Source organism: Hibiscus syriacus, unplaced genomic scaffold, assembly GCF_006381635.1.
Source record: "Hibiscus syriacus cultivar Baekdansim isolate YM2019G1 unplaced genomic scaffold, ASM638163v2 tig00110160_pilon, whole genome shotgun sequence".
Taxonomy (NCBI): domain Eukaryota; kingdom Viridiplantae; phylum Streptophyta; class Magnoliopsida; order Malvales; family Malvaceae; genus Hibiscus; species Hibiscus syriacus.
Window position 1 is genome coordinate 5,715,254 of NW_024062608.1, and position 14,754 is coordinate 5,730,007.

Here is a 14,754-nt window from a genome sequence, read left to right on the forward strand (position 1 = left end):
GGGTAAAAAATCGGACCGACCCGAAAATATATATGATTCGGGTCGGGTCGGATTAAGTCACTGTTTTTATTAAATAAAAATAGTTTTTTATTATTTCGGGTCGGGTCGGGTTTTTTAAGTGGGATATTCGGGTCGAGTCGGGTCGGGTTTTTTTAAGTGTGCTATTCGAGTCGGGTTCAGGTTTAGGGTGAAAAAACCGGACCGACCCGAAAAAAATATATAATTTTACCTTATATATTTAGGAATAATTACAATAATACCTCTCTATATATAATTTTTTTCAATTAAGTCAATGTTTTTATTCAATAAAAATAATTTTTATTATTATTTTGAGTCGTGTCGGGTCGAGTTTCTAATTCATATATTGAATAAAAATAGTTTTTGGTATATTTTTTGGTAACTAATTAACATACTCCGATTGGAATGTATCGAAATATTGCTCTATCTTTTGGTAACTTATTAACATATTTTGATTACGATGATTTTAACTTATAATGTTTATTAGCATGATTTTTATAATTTATTGAAATGAATAATCAATCAATAAAATGAAAATTTAATATTTTTAAATTTTTTATAGTATATTACTACATGTAAGTTGTAAAATAAACTAAAATAAAGCAAAAAAAAACAAGAAGGACAATTCTATCATTTTATATTACTGAAATCAAATTCATCTGACATGTCTGCGAACCAAACAGAATATGGAATTGGATTCCAATTCCATTTCCTGCCAACCAAACATAATATGGAATTGGATTCCAATTCCTATAGATTCCAATTCCTTCACAGATTCCAATTCTCTCATAAACATTCCAGTGAACCAAACGCCACCTTAAATAATAAAACCCAACTTAAACATTCAAGAATTAACCATCAAAATTAAAACTCACCTTTGAGGCTTAAGCTTGAGCACACAGGAGGAAGAAAGGAAGAAGAAGAAGAAAAGAAGAAGAAGAAGTAGAAGAAGAAGAAGAAGAAGAAGAAGAAGAAGAAATGAAGAAGAAGAAGAAGAGTTCCAGATAACTCTTTAAATCCCACGTGTTCACTCTTAATAAGGGGGAAAATATCTTTTAAGCTAAAATTACCATAATGCCCTTCACTCATTCTATAATTATAATTTAATCCAACACTGAAATATTCCTATTTAAATCCTTAAACTTTTTAATTTTTCCTAAATTGATCCCTAAATTTTAAAAATTCTCATTTTAGTCACTAACCCGATCTTTGGGATGTTACAATTTAAATGAGAAACTTTGGAAGCCGCTTTCTCATTTTTCAAAAATCATGTGAAAACATTCTGCCTGAAGGTCTTATGGATGACCCGAAGGACTTATCATCTTGCTCGAAAGGCTTATAGATTACCCGAAGGATTTAAGCATCATGCTCGAAATACTTACTGATGGCCCGGGGGACTTATTCATCAAGAAAACCTTGAAAATCAAGCTTAGTTCCTTAAAACTTTTGAAACCATCATATTGGTTGAGTAATCGTCAAGAAACCTCTGAAAATCAAACTTAATATATGAAGAAATCATCTAGAAACTTCAGAAAATTAGACTTAGCTTCTTTAAAATTCATTTGAAAACATTATGTCAAGAAACCCTGAAAATTAGACTTAGTTTCTTTAAAAATGCATTTGAAAAACCATGTCAAGAAACCTCTGAAAATCAGACTTAGTTTCTCTAAAGATATCATATCGATTGGGTAAAATGCCCCGCTTTAAAATAATGATCGTTCTGTGGATTGGGTTCCTCAATTCTTGAGGTTCTGCCACTCTGAATGTAATTCCCTCCATTTGAGGCTTGAATTCTGGCTTTTCTTTCTCTTCTTTTCTTGGAAAATATATAAGAATTATGTATATATGTATGAAAATATGAATGCACATAAATGTATCTAAATGTAATGCATGACTTTCTTGTATACAGAAATGTTGATCATTCTTCTTCTCGTGTCAAAGTGGAGACTTTATTCTTCCTTCACTTGATCATCTTTGAATGGAACCTACCTCAATATCGATGTAGCAACTTGACAACTCATGTTTTCAATCTTTTGAGGATCAACCTAATCATCTTGTGGTCTTTGTTTTCTGTCTTCATTTCGGAGGAAATATTCTCTCTGAAATTCTTATTATGGTCAGGTATATGGCCTTGATGCCATTTCTGTCCCTAACTCGACCGCTCAATCACATTTGTTTCTTAAAACTCATCTTCCAACTGAAGCATGAATGGTTTGTTTCTCAAGGTAAGCTCTTTTTGTTTTCATCTTTTAACCCTGAAACACCAAGTAGTGATGCTCTCCTTTAGGGTCTTTTTGATCTCAATCTTGTTGTCTCCATATGATCGAGATTTTTTTTAGAATACCCCAATGCGGGACCATCGAGAATCAATATTTGATTTTGAATGATTTGATCCTCGTACCGTTCATCATAGTTTAGGGGCCTTCCGTTTCTATGAGGTCTTAAAAACAAATGGACATTTAATAAGTGACCAATTTTCTTTTATATGAATTGAGATATCAGGAAATCTCGAGGTAAGCCGTGCTCCTTCTTGTTCAGTCCGTTGTCTCATTGCTCATTTCTTGGCTTTGGTTTCTGTTTATGAGCCTCGTCAAGTTCAATGACCTCTTTCTCGAGGGATTATCTTGTTTGAAAATATTTTTCTCCTTTCTTCTATTTTAGAAATCAAAGAACGAAATCAATTTAGTTTATCTCTAAATTTAAATGTTGTTGGAATTAGGATTTTTTTTTGGTAATACAGAAAAGCATAAGGTGTGAATTAAGAAGTCAACGCCATGTCCTTGTCTAGAAACAAAGCTACCTCATTCGGGGAACCATGATAAAGCACCATTCCAAGAGCTTGTCCCAGTTCTGTTATAGTTGTCATTTTGTATGCAACACAATTAGCTTCATGTTTAATATGGCTTATTCTTGTTTCCCAGTTCTGTTACAACAGGGATTGAATCATTCTAACAACTGTCCAGTTTCCATTATCCTGTCGATTATTGTATATAGCCTCCATCGCTTGTGCATAATCTGTTTCGAGTTCGACTTTCCTGAATCCGAGATTCCATACATGGACCAAAGCATCATGAATTGCCCACATTTCCGCCGCAAGAAAAGTACAAACCTAAACTACAGGCAAAACTCATGATCCAAACCCCTTGATCATTACACAGTACTCCCCCAGCCGAAGCCATCCTCATTGCTCCACGATAGCTCCATCGGTATTTGCCTTAATCCAACCCATTGTAGGCTGACACATCCCACCAACGGAAGGAACGCAATTGTTTTGTCGTATACTCGATTTTCCACTCACCATGATATCGTTTCGAAGTCTAAAACTCTATAATAACAAGTCTTATTTTTCGATATAATCAGGTTGAAGAATCAGGCTGCATCGGCATTTCCACATTTTCCAGTTCACAATAGCAAACATAATATTTCAGTTACTGGGAAGAAGGAGAAATTACCTTGGCCTTTAATATTCATTAAGAACCATTCCTCATGAGGCATCGAGAGAAACAACGGTGTAAAACATGGCTAAATGTCCTCATCCCCATCCTGTCACACCGAACACCTCCCAGACGTAGCAATGTGGTGGCGATAGCGCTCCATGTTGGTCAACAGTTTTCCATGGAGAGTTAACCATATGAAGGTCTTAACTCGTTGTGGCACATTATGTTTCCACACATGCTTCCAGTCCCCAACCCGAAAAGTCCTTACCAAGGCTCAATCTCGGAAGGCAAACAGTAACGATTCGATGGCACACCCACTCAGGTACACACGTCCTCAACTTGCACCAATCTCAATCTCCAAACGGTGTATCCTTACCCATCCACAGGCGAGAGCAACGTGGCCGGTAGATATCATCAGGCACATCTTCACTCCATCTATATTTACGTTTAAGCACATTAATCCAAAGCTTATCAGTATCGTTAATTAGTTGCATTCCAATCTTCATGAGAAAGACTTCTTTTTGCCTTCCCAAATCCTTGAATCCCAAACCTCTATTATCTTTTGGGAATTTCATCGTCTTCCAGTTAAGTAATGATATTTTCCTAGATTCTATATTCGGGCTCCACAAAAATATTCTGTTAAGTTTATCCAAAGTGTCACAAAACCCCTTAGGTAATCAAGTTGGTTGCATAGAATAATAAGGGATCGTCTGTAAAACCGTTTTAGCAAGAGTAATACGCCCTGTCAAAGATAAATTTTTTGACACCCACCAGACAGTCGCTTCTCTACTTTCTCAATCAAATAATAATAATTTGCCTTAATAACTCGTCCATGTAAGAGAGGCACTTCCAAGTATTTCCCAAGATTTTGAACTTCTTCAAATCCAAAGTTTTGAGCTACATAAGCTTTCACACCGGACCCACAATTTTTGGAGAAATGGATTTGAGTTTTGGCTAGACTAACCCGATGGCCCAAACACGTATAAAAATGCTCCATAACATGTTTAATTACCACAATTTGCTTCGATGAAGCTTTGGCAAAGAGAACTAAATCATTTGTGAAGAACAAGTGGGAGATTCCAGGGCTATTATTCGACAGATGGATTTTCTTCCAATCCCCGGTAACAACCCACCGATTAATAGCTTGAGATAATCTTTCCATTCAAAGCACAAAAATATAAGGAGATAGGGGATCACCCTTTCAAATCCCCGTGTCGGTTTAAAACCCTTCAACATATCACCATTCTAAAGTACCTCTGTCGTAACGTCTTTTTGGACGAACAAATAAGTTTTCGATTGGGGAAATTGATTTTTTGTGTTTATTTTTGATTAAATTGATTTGGAGTCGTCATCTATCTTTGGGTTAGGTAGGTCGAACACCTAAAGAAGTCTTTTAAACAATTTTAAGAAAAATTGTTTTTAAGAAGAAAAAAAAACTGGTATGCGCTTGTCAAAGATTCATTTTAGGTTCGGGAGTCAATTACGCATGGAGAAGGGTTAGCACCCCAACAATGCCCAAAAATTGGTACCTAATCGCTTGTATGCTGTCGTGGTGGAAATTTAAAATTCGAATCAATATTTAAAGTGTGATCCTTTTATTGAATATTGAATAATTTGTTTCGAATTAACTACTAGGGAACATTCCTTAATTTGAGAAGAAATCGTAGGATTTGCACATCCTACAATGGCAGGCTATCCTATCTATTTCTCATTTATACCAGAAATGTCTCCTCCTCAACGTTGTCAAAAAGCACAAATCAAATATAAATTAAATATCAGTAATTTCATGAAATAACATAACATACCATTTTAAACATACATTGACATTATTTAAATTGAAAAAAAATGGAACAAATTATTTTTTATAAAATAAACTCGATTTATTTTAAGTTCACTTTTTCGTTCGAATGTCGTCTCGAAACGCACTACTTCAATCGAGTAGTGCTCTTAACGCCCATTCTACAATACGTTTTCTTAAAAAATACGAGTTAGAATATATTTAAAATGTCATAAAAATAAAATAAAATACGATCTAACCAAAAAGTAAACTAACATATAAGGATTAAAATGTATTAAAACAGAAGATACATGATAAAAATTGAAAATAAACCATAACCAAGTCATGCAATAATTACAAGGACTAAATCATAAGACAAACATGACAATGAGGATCAAAGATGCAATAAACCCCTCAAGCTTTAAACACTAGATCAAAAATAGTGACTAGAGTAAAAAATCAACAACACATAAAAAGGGATAAAAATATGAACTTGCGGAAATTAAATGCTCAAAATACATCATTCTAAAATTCCATTCAATGGCTAAAATAGAATAATCACAAAACTATCCATTAAGAAATGATATTTAACCACAATGTAATCATGAGAAAAAGTGACTAAAATGCACACACATAAAAAAGTTTAAGGCTCGAATCAATGGAAAACAAATTTCACTTAGTGACCAGAATGGGAGAATGAAAAAGGAAAAAGCTTGATTCGATACTCTTTGTATTGATGCTACTCCTTTGGTATCGATACTATACTATTGATTCATACAATTTCACCATATGGTATCGATACTCTTCTTCCAGTATCAATACTCAAACCCAAATATCACCTATTTTTGCTTTGAAGTATCGGTATTGTTTATCTAGTACCGACACCTTTGCCCAAAAATAACCTTTTTCATTTAAAAAATTAACCTAGGCTCAGCTAAAACCCTTACTTTTAACTCCTTCCAGGCCTTTAAACTACAATATGCTTATAAAAACTAACTTGTCTCACTTTAAACTCCTCAACACCAAAAATCTCATTAGAACATATGGAAAAAAAATCACAACAAATAATCATCACGTTTCAAATCTATATCTAACACTTTAGATTTCTTATTCCATCCTATGACAAGTAAAATTTCACTTCAAAATTCATTTACTAACTCTTTCTCATCAATTCACTCAAAAACCCTTTATATTCAATTACCCATAACTTGTAAATCTTTTAGTTTCTACTTCTCTTTAAGCTTCCTTAAGCTTTCCTAACACTCTAAGAATCAAAACTAACTTGAAAATGAAAGAAAAATCAACTTGAGACCAACTCATCTTACCAATAGAGTTATGGGAAAAGAAGAAGAAGAAGAGAGAGCTGAACCAAGTCTCCAGATTTTTCTTTCCTTTTCTCACATCCTCCACGTGTATATAATACATTCATAATAAAATTTTAATTCATTTCCTTGCTAAATGACCATTATACCCCTTCCACTTCCAAACCTTGCTATTCAATCCTACATGAAGAAATTCCAAATAAATCCCTAAACTTTTCAATTTATTAGAATTGATCACGAAGTTTCAAAATCTTACATTCTGGTCACTAGCCCGGTAATTGGGATGTTACAAAGTATGCCATTTTATCTTCAACAATAGGCCAGTTCTTTTGGGAAAAACGGCTTGATAACCATCAATTCTTGAAGCTTTCAATGGATCCATTATAAATAAGGTTTGTCACACCTCTTTAGTTGTGACAGTCCGAGTTAAAACCTTGATACGATTAATCTCTAGGTGATGCAACCCCTTAAAAGATCGATTGTTGTAGACTGGAAGGCTCAAAGGAGAAAAAATCACGGTAATAATGAACTGCATGACTTTGCAGTACAAATTTATCCTCACAACATCTACCATTAACAAGCTTATGTTAGGACCGTCGATGCATCCCATGGCGCAACAGAAACAAACATGACAATCTCACCAACGATCCATGCATGATAAAACCAAAATCGGGAGGAAGTGATATAAGATTTCACCTCGGGTTCCTTGAAAAACAACAATACATCAGCAATCATGAACGGTTCGAATCGCAAGCCTCTACGAAAATGTCTCGGCCTCTACTCAGTTCACCTAATTAAATAGAAGTTGATAGCAATTTCTTTCCTCAAAAACTATTTTGAGGAATTTCTTTCAACAAGATTAAAGAGGTTACTAGACCAACATAATCTATTTATATGTGTTTCCCTAACCCTTAGGGTTTTTATTTTGAATTTTGTAAAAGTAATATAATTACTCTAATTATATTCTTTTTAATATAAATTCAATGGTTTTTATGTATAATTAAAATTACATGCATATATATATATATATCAACCAATATTAATAATGCATTTTATTCATGTATAATAAAATTGTACATGTGCAACATATTTATAAATTGCTCTTTTCAACTCTGGGTTTGACCATGTAGGTTCCTGTAACATTAGTAGTGATTATTAGAACCATTCTAAGATTACAAACAATGAGTGATATCCAGCAATATATCATTGTCACCTAAGTTGCAAGAAGTCATGATTTGACAGAACATATTTGTAACCAATTTACTTATGTATTATATCCTTTTGTCCTTTATATCTAGAATAGGCACAAGTCTTCGAATAGTCACAATTGTATAACCCATATATTATTTCTTGGTATCTAGAGTAGACTAAAATAAATGAAAAACTGATGATATCTCATATCAACTTGGTCGAGCATGGCCATGCATTTATAGTCTTACTCAATTAAGTGGCATGTGATATATTTCCTATTATGTAGGAAGAACAAATCCTATCTTGATCATTCACATCTCACTACATATATCGTGATATGTTTAATATCAGTCTTTATAGTGCAACCAGTTACAGAGCATGTTTAACTGTATCAAAACATGCAACAATATATGTTGAAATAGTAATGATCGCAAGTCTGACGATCATAAATATGATTATCACCATGACCAAAGTTGTAACTGTCACATAACAATCTAAGAAACATGCTCATAGCATGTCAATCCAATATATTGTTCTCTAACAACATACTCATGTATCAAAATTGGCATCTCTACGCCAATGACAACTCATTGTCATCAGTCAACTCTATGTTAGCCTTAAATGTATTATTATTGTTCATGCCCATAATTATACTTGAATAAGGATCTTTAATAATGAGCATATTATTATATGGACTTTATCATCTTTCAGTTTATGTTAGACTTAGAAATACAACTGAAAATAATAGTGGTAATGTCTTTATTCAATAAAAATGGTAAAGTAAAAGTATCATTATAATCTTCTCATGATTGGTCTTTGGGCATACTCTAACAGCTTAAGCATACGAACATAATTTCGTCGTCTTCTATTAATTGTTGAGACATGGAAGTATTTTGTGTTCCAATCCTCTTTTGCAATTCGGATGCTTCTTAATTTTTGATGCCATAACATCTTCTCCTGATCCAATACCATGTCGAGATCTTTCTTAAGGGAGTCATAGATGTCCAAAAGAAACAAAGAGTTAGATCGTTCCAAGATAATTTCAATTCCACGAATTCTTGCAAGAAGTAAAGTCTTACACCTTCCAATATGGCCAAAGACTTCATTATTCTGCGCCGACACTTATCTTGCAAATCTATCAGGTTATCGAAAACATAAGCATTGCTATTCCAAGAACTAGCCAGAAAATTTTCAAAATCCGGATGATCATTCCAGGCTACGACAAACCTGAAAGGGTGGTTTCTCTGATCTGATGTAGGCGCCTCAGTAGACAGGCAAATAGGTATATGATCCGAACCCAAACTCTGCGAATGGACAACCTTCGAGAAATTTAAAATAGTTTAGCCAGTTGCTATTACATATGCACCTATCAAGTCTCTGGCAGAGATTTCTGCTCTGCCCTGTATACCGTGGCCCATTGAAACCCATGTCAACTAAACCAGAAAGGAATAGGAACTCAGAAAAAAAAAAACGGACATCCACCTGATCTTCTTGGTGAACCCCCATTCCTTTCATAAGACCCACAGAGAGCATTAAATTCACCTCCTAGCACCCACAGTTTATTATTGTTTGGTTCAAGAGTACGCAATTGATTCCATACATTTTTGCGAACATTCCCAACCGGACGAGCATAAACAAAAGAAATAAAGAAACTTCTGGAGCTCCCAGAATCCCCACATAACCCATGGGAGAACTGATTTGAAGCCACAAGGAAATCCATAGAAACAGTGTCTCTCCACAGCACCCAAATACCACCCCAGAATCCATTTGCTTCAACTCTGAAAGAATGATCAAAACCCGACTTACGAATGAAACCATCCGCTTTAGCTCCACTAACACGAGGCTCAAAAATAGCAAAAATGTCAGGACTTTGAGTCTGTATTAACAATTTCAAATACCAGTGAAATACAAGGCCGAGTGTGCCTTGAGAGTTCCAGAAGATAATTCTAACCATTACAAGAGAGGGATGGCAAAATGTGAAACCTTACATGTGAAATTATGTGGTACTAAACAGAAATTAAATACAAAAATTTTAGCATTATGACTTAAGCGCTTAGGTCATATCTAGGGATGGCAACGTGTCGGGTTAGGATCGAGTTTTGATCAACCCGACTTGAAATTATGTATCATTCACTTGACCCGACCTGAAAAATATATATCCTCCACCTGACTCCGATCCGACTCGAAATTTTAGAATATAAATATGACATGACCCGATAAAAAATAAGGATTTAATTAAAAATAATAATTTTTAAGAAAATTACATGATTATTCTCGGGTTGGAGTTAATTCACCATACATCCAAACCCAACCCGACCTTGCCCCTTAAAAATCTAAGCCGACCTGACCCAAACCTAATTTTTTTTTAAAAATCTGACCTTATTGGGTTGGGTCAAGTCGGGTTGGAACCTTCGTATTCATGTTAAATCACCGTCTTTAATCATATCTTAAAAGGTAGAGTTAAACATCTTGTATCATATTATTTTTTGGTAGTCTCTTAATTTTACAAACACTTATATATGTGTCAATTATATCAAGGGAAAATAGATCAAAACCAATAAAATAGGTGTTAATAAATTTATATACATCTTAGAAATTAATTCATATGAATGTTTGAGAGTCATTCTCACAATATCATAAAATGATTAATAATACTTCATAACATTCATAGATGAGTACTCACGTTATATGTGCACTTATATTTCGTTCATAAAAATATTAATCTTCAAATGCTTTTTAAAGTTTATAAAGTAGAAATTGAGGATAACTCAAAAAAAGTAATTGAGAAGGTCAGATTTGATCATTGTGGTGAATACTGTAGTATATATGATTAATATATATGATGGTTCAGATGAACAACGTTTAGGGTCATAAATATTTTTCATCGAAAAAGACATTGACGAACTCTTTATTCTTTAAATGATTCTTTAGTGAAACCAACTTCGTGTAGATTCTTTCCTATAATTTAAAAACGTCGAGATAAACTTTACACTAAAATGATATTTATGTCTTGTTTTGGAGATCAAGTTTTGATTTATTAGATATACTCAATATAATAAAATAAAAGTAAAATCAAAATTATTATCAATTTATTAACATAAAATAATAAAAAATAATTAATTAAATAGTCGTTCATAAATTTAAATTGGCGTCGTCTTATTATATTGATTTCTTCTAAAAAGAGAAAGTTGAATTCTAAAATATTTTTTTTTTATTGAAACGGAAACCCAAAGAACAATTTTTTGCTAGAATCAAGCAGATCCTTATGCAGCAAAGCAAGCAACCCCACCGGAGGCTCATAGAACATTCTAACGCCGATGGGGGTATGAGTCGGGGTAGCCCTCCCCAACGTCGCCAGAGTATCATCAATTTTATATCGTAGAAAGAAATCTAATATGTCATTTTTGCTCGATGCAGAAAAATTATTGAAGATTTATCCAATGAAGACATTTGATTTTTTTAATATTTTATATTTTATTTTAAAAATAATTAAATATTCAATTTTTTAAAAAAATAATTAAATTTTTATATCACATCATTGTTCATTTATGAATTGTTATGTTCACAACGTAAAATATTATATTGGCACAACAATGTTTACATTAATGTCATAACGATTAATGTCTATTTTCTCTAATAAGAAAACAACACTAATTTAATTTTATAGTTAAGAGTATTATTATAATTTTTGGGGAACGACAACGTTAATAATTTAAGTTAGTACGAGGATAAAAATACTCTCAAAAGGCAAAAGTAAAAGCAACTGATTTTATCTTCTTACATGTCTATTTTGTTCTGTTTATTTTTAGTACTTATAGCATTTGTAATTGGTTATGGATTTGGCACAAAATATTTTAGGCCAAATTCTTTCATTAGCCCCTTAAACAATGCATGAGTCGTGAATTTAGTCTATATACTATAATTTGGTTATTTTAATCTTTATACTTTTTGAATTTTATAATTTCACTCATGTCTCAAATAATACAAAAACAAGTTACAAATGCTAAAAATGATTAAACCGAAGAACATAAAGTAAATCTATAACTCATACATAATATAATACCTAATAGTAAAATTTGACTTGATATATTTTACAATTACTATTTGAATTAGAATTAGATTTTTTTATTAAGCTAAGGTGATTACAAAGTAATATTTGTTATAAATACTCTTAATCATTTGACAATGAACGCTCAATTATCCTGTTGCAGCTACCGATGCTCGAACCTGTAAACTTTAGGAACAACAACGATTCCTTTAACAACTGATGTAAGTAGAAAGGCTAAATATATAATTTTGCTTTATACATAGACTACTAAAAGAACTGTTCAATATTTTTGCGATGTTCATGCAAATTGTCATATACATGACAAAATAAAATTTTCACTTAAATTTAATAATAAAATATTAATATATTTCTTTAAAAAGTGCTTTACTTTGTAAATAAGTAATCGAATTTATAACTTGACATGAATTTAAATAAAAATCCAGCTATATATCCCTTTCTCATGTTAGAATTCATCTTTTTTTTCTCTACCAACTTTTATACGATATTAATATTAAATTAACAACTTTATTATTTAATTTTTAATTAAGATTTCAGAATATCAAAAGTATTCAAATCTAATAAGAAAAATTAATAGTATTATTACTTTGACTTTAATTTTTCAATCACACAAAGAAAAGAACTAAATTTGAAGAATTAAAAGCAAATTGACTAAATTTCAAAAATCCAAAAAATGAAAGACTAAGGACATAACTAAAACCCACAATTAATGAAGCCATAAATCTCCATGATAGATAATATAAAACCTTACTTGTTTGTATGCATGTAAGATATACATACAAAATTAGCTGACCATATTCCCCTATGTAATGGAGTGAGAGGAGGTAAGGTAGTAGGCTGCCCCAAACGCCAGGTTGAGAGCAGCTTCCATGGAAGACCTTCGACAATCAGAATTATGAATTGCCCACCGTGGGACTCAATCCCACGACCACAAAGATAACATAAATTATATATACAACTAAGCTTTTAATTATGCAATTTAACAATAATTTTATTAGCAGATTTTCTAATAAAACTTCATACATATAGTCATAGTTAGTCAAATTAAACAAGGAAAAATTAACTTCAACATATTACATATAATAAAATATATATAAAATTGGGTAAACTACATGTTTAGTACCTAAACTATCATTTTTATTCCGCTTTAGTACCTAAACTTTCAATTTTTTCAAAACCATTCCTAAAGTTTACTTTTTGTTTCATTTTAGTACTCCGCCGTTAAAAATTTAGGTACTAAAATGAAACAAAAAGTTAACAATGGGGTACTAAAATGAAACAAAAAGTAAACATTAGATATGATTTTGAAAAAATTAAAAGTTTAGGTACTAAACCGAAACAAAAGCATACTTTAGGTACTAAGCAGTTTACCCTATAAAATTTTCAAGTATTCAAAGTACTACCAGTCAACCCTGTGAAAAAGAGCCGCCATGCTTCTATTACCGTTTCCATTCCCATCACCATTTTCTCCGATCATGCTTGTGTTGAAACCACCTGCAGTCGCCATCAAATTTTCTTCATATCCGATTCCTCTTCCACCATGATCTCCGCAACTCGGAGGTTGACTCACTTGGGTCCCGAGCGGAAAGAACCTGTTGTTATAACCCCGGAAATGACCTGCGGCATTAGCCGATGACGATACACCCGCATTTACATCGTTGAATTCATTTTCTCCGCCATGGTTGATCACAGTGTACGGCGTAGGAGATTGCTGATGGTGATGATCTTCTTGCCTGGCCATGGAATTCTTCTCCCCTTCGGTTTCCCTATACTTGTTGAGATAACCCTTGAGAGGTCCGACGTAATTCTCGAAACCCAGCGTCGTCATTGCCCATAACAGATCATCGCCGTTTATGGTCTTCCTCTTCTCCCTCTGACACTTGTCGGAAGCCTCGCCGGTGATGAAACTTATGAACTCCGATACGCATTCTTGCACCGTCTCTTTGGCTTCTTTCGAAATTTTGGCGTTCGCGGGCAGGGATTTTTTCATTATGCGGCTCACGTTAGCTATTGGGAGGAATCGGTCTTGTTCTTTGGAAGAACTGTCGGAGATGTTGCCGGACGACGGGCTGCCGACGGGGCTGCCGGTCTGGTTTCTCTTCCCAGTCATGACGATATTCAGAGTGAATGAATTGTCTATGAAATGAAACAAGTTGGCTGAAGAATCTAATAAAGGGTAGTGTGGATTTATAAGCTAACAGAGGGCAAATAAATGTATTAAAAAAGAGGGAATTGATGTAGACGGGAAAGGGAAAAAAACAAGCACTTGAAGGATGAAAAGAAAGCTTATTAAGTTATGGAATCTGAAGGAGAAAGTGTGAGAAGTTATTCATTTTTTTAATTAAAAAAAGGAGCTTCTTCTTTACTCTATCATTAAGTCCTCCGGTTCCCATCTGCAATTTTCAGTCAAAACTTAAAACTCACTCCTGGGAAAAATCCATGCCGAATATTATAAATAAAATAAATACAAGAAGAATATGTATTTGGCCGATATGCATGATGAAAAGCTTCTTCTTTTGCTACTGAATTATGTAACAGAAAGTTGCCTTGCACAATCTAATCAACCAAATTGCTTGACTGAATTAGTGTACACCATGTTTCCCACTGCAGACCAACTGATTAACACATCGGAATATATTATATTGTTTTTGAACCTAGGGTATAATCTTTTCTACCTTCCAAAATACACATCTATTCTCTATAATCAGGCCATATAATTTCTACAAGAATATGTGTTAAATATAAATATATAAATTTAGTACGAATCAAACGATTTCGGTGGTTAAAACATTTATTGTTATCTCTTTAGGTTTTACGTTCGAACATTGCATATGTTAAGGGTATGAATGTTCATTGTCAAATAGTTGAGAGTCTTTGAACAAATATCGTTTTATATTCACCTCAATTTATTTTATAAATATTAATTTATATATATGTTTAATT

The 14,754-nt window shown here is 33.0% G+C and overlaps 2 protein-coding genes across 2 annotated transcripts; both read right to left on the reverse strand.

Annotated features, from left to right (window-relative positions):
• Positions 1–3,805: 3,805 nt before the first annotated feature.
• LOC120216309 lies at positions 3,806–9,699 on the reverse strand. Its single transcript, XM_039213773.1, has 3 exons — positions 9,228–9,699; positions 9,112–9,178; positions 3,806–3,890 (listed from the first exon to the last, which is right to left on the reverse strand). Exons 1-3 carry the CDS (start codon positions 9,697–9,699, stop codon positions 3,806–3,808), a joined length of 624 nt encoding a protein of 207 aa, XP_039069704.1.
• A 3,501-nt stretch (positions 9,700–13,200) lies between these two features.
• Positions 13,201–13,946, reverse strand: LOC120216329 (nuclear transcription factor Y subunit B-1-like). The gene has a single exon (XM_039213786.1). The coding sequence runs from the start codon at positions 13,919–13,921 to the stop codon at positions 13,211–13,213; it is 711 nt and encodes a 236-aa protein (XP_039069717.1). The 5' UTR covers positions 13,922–13,946; the 3' UTR covers positions 13,201–13,210.
• Positions 13,947–14,754: the final 808 nt, after the last annotated feature.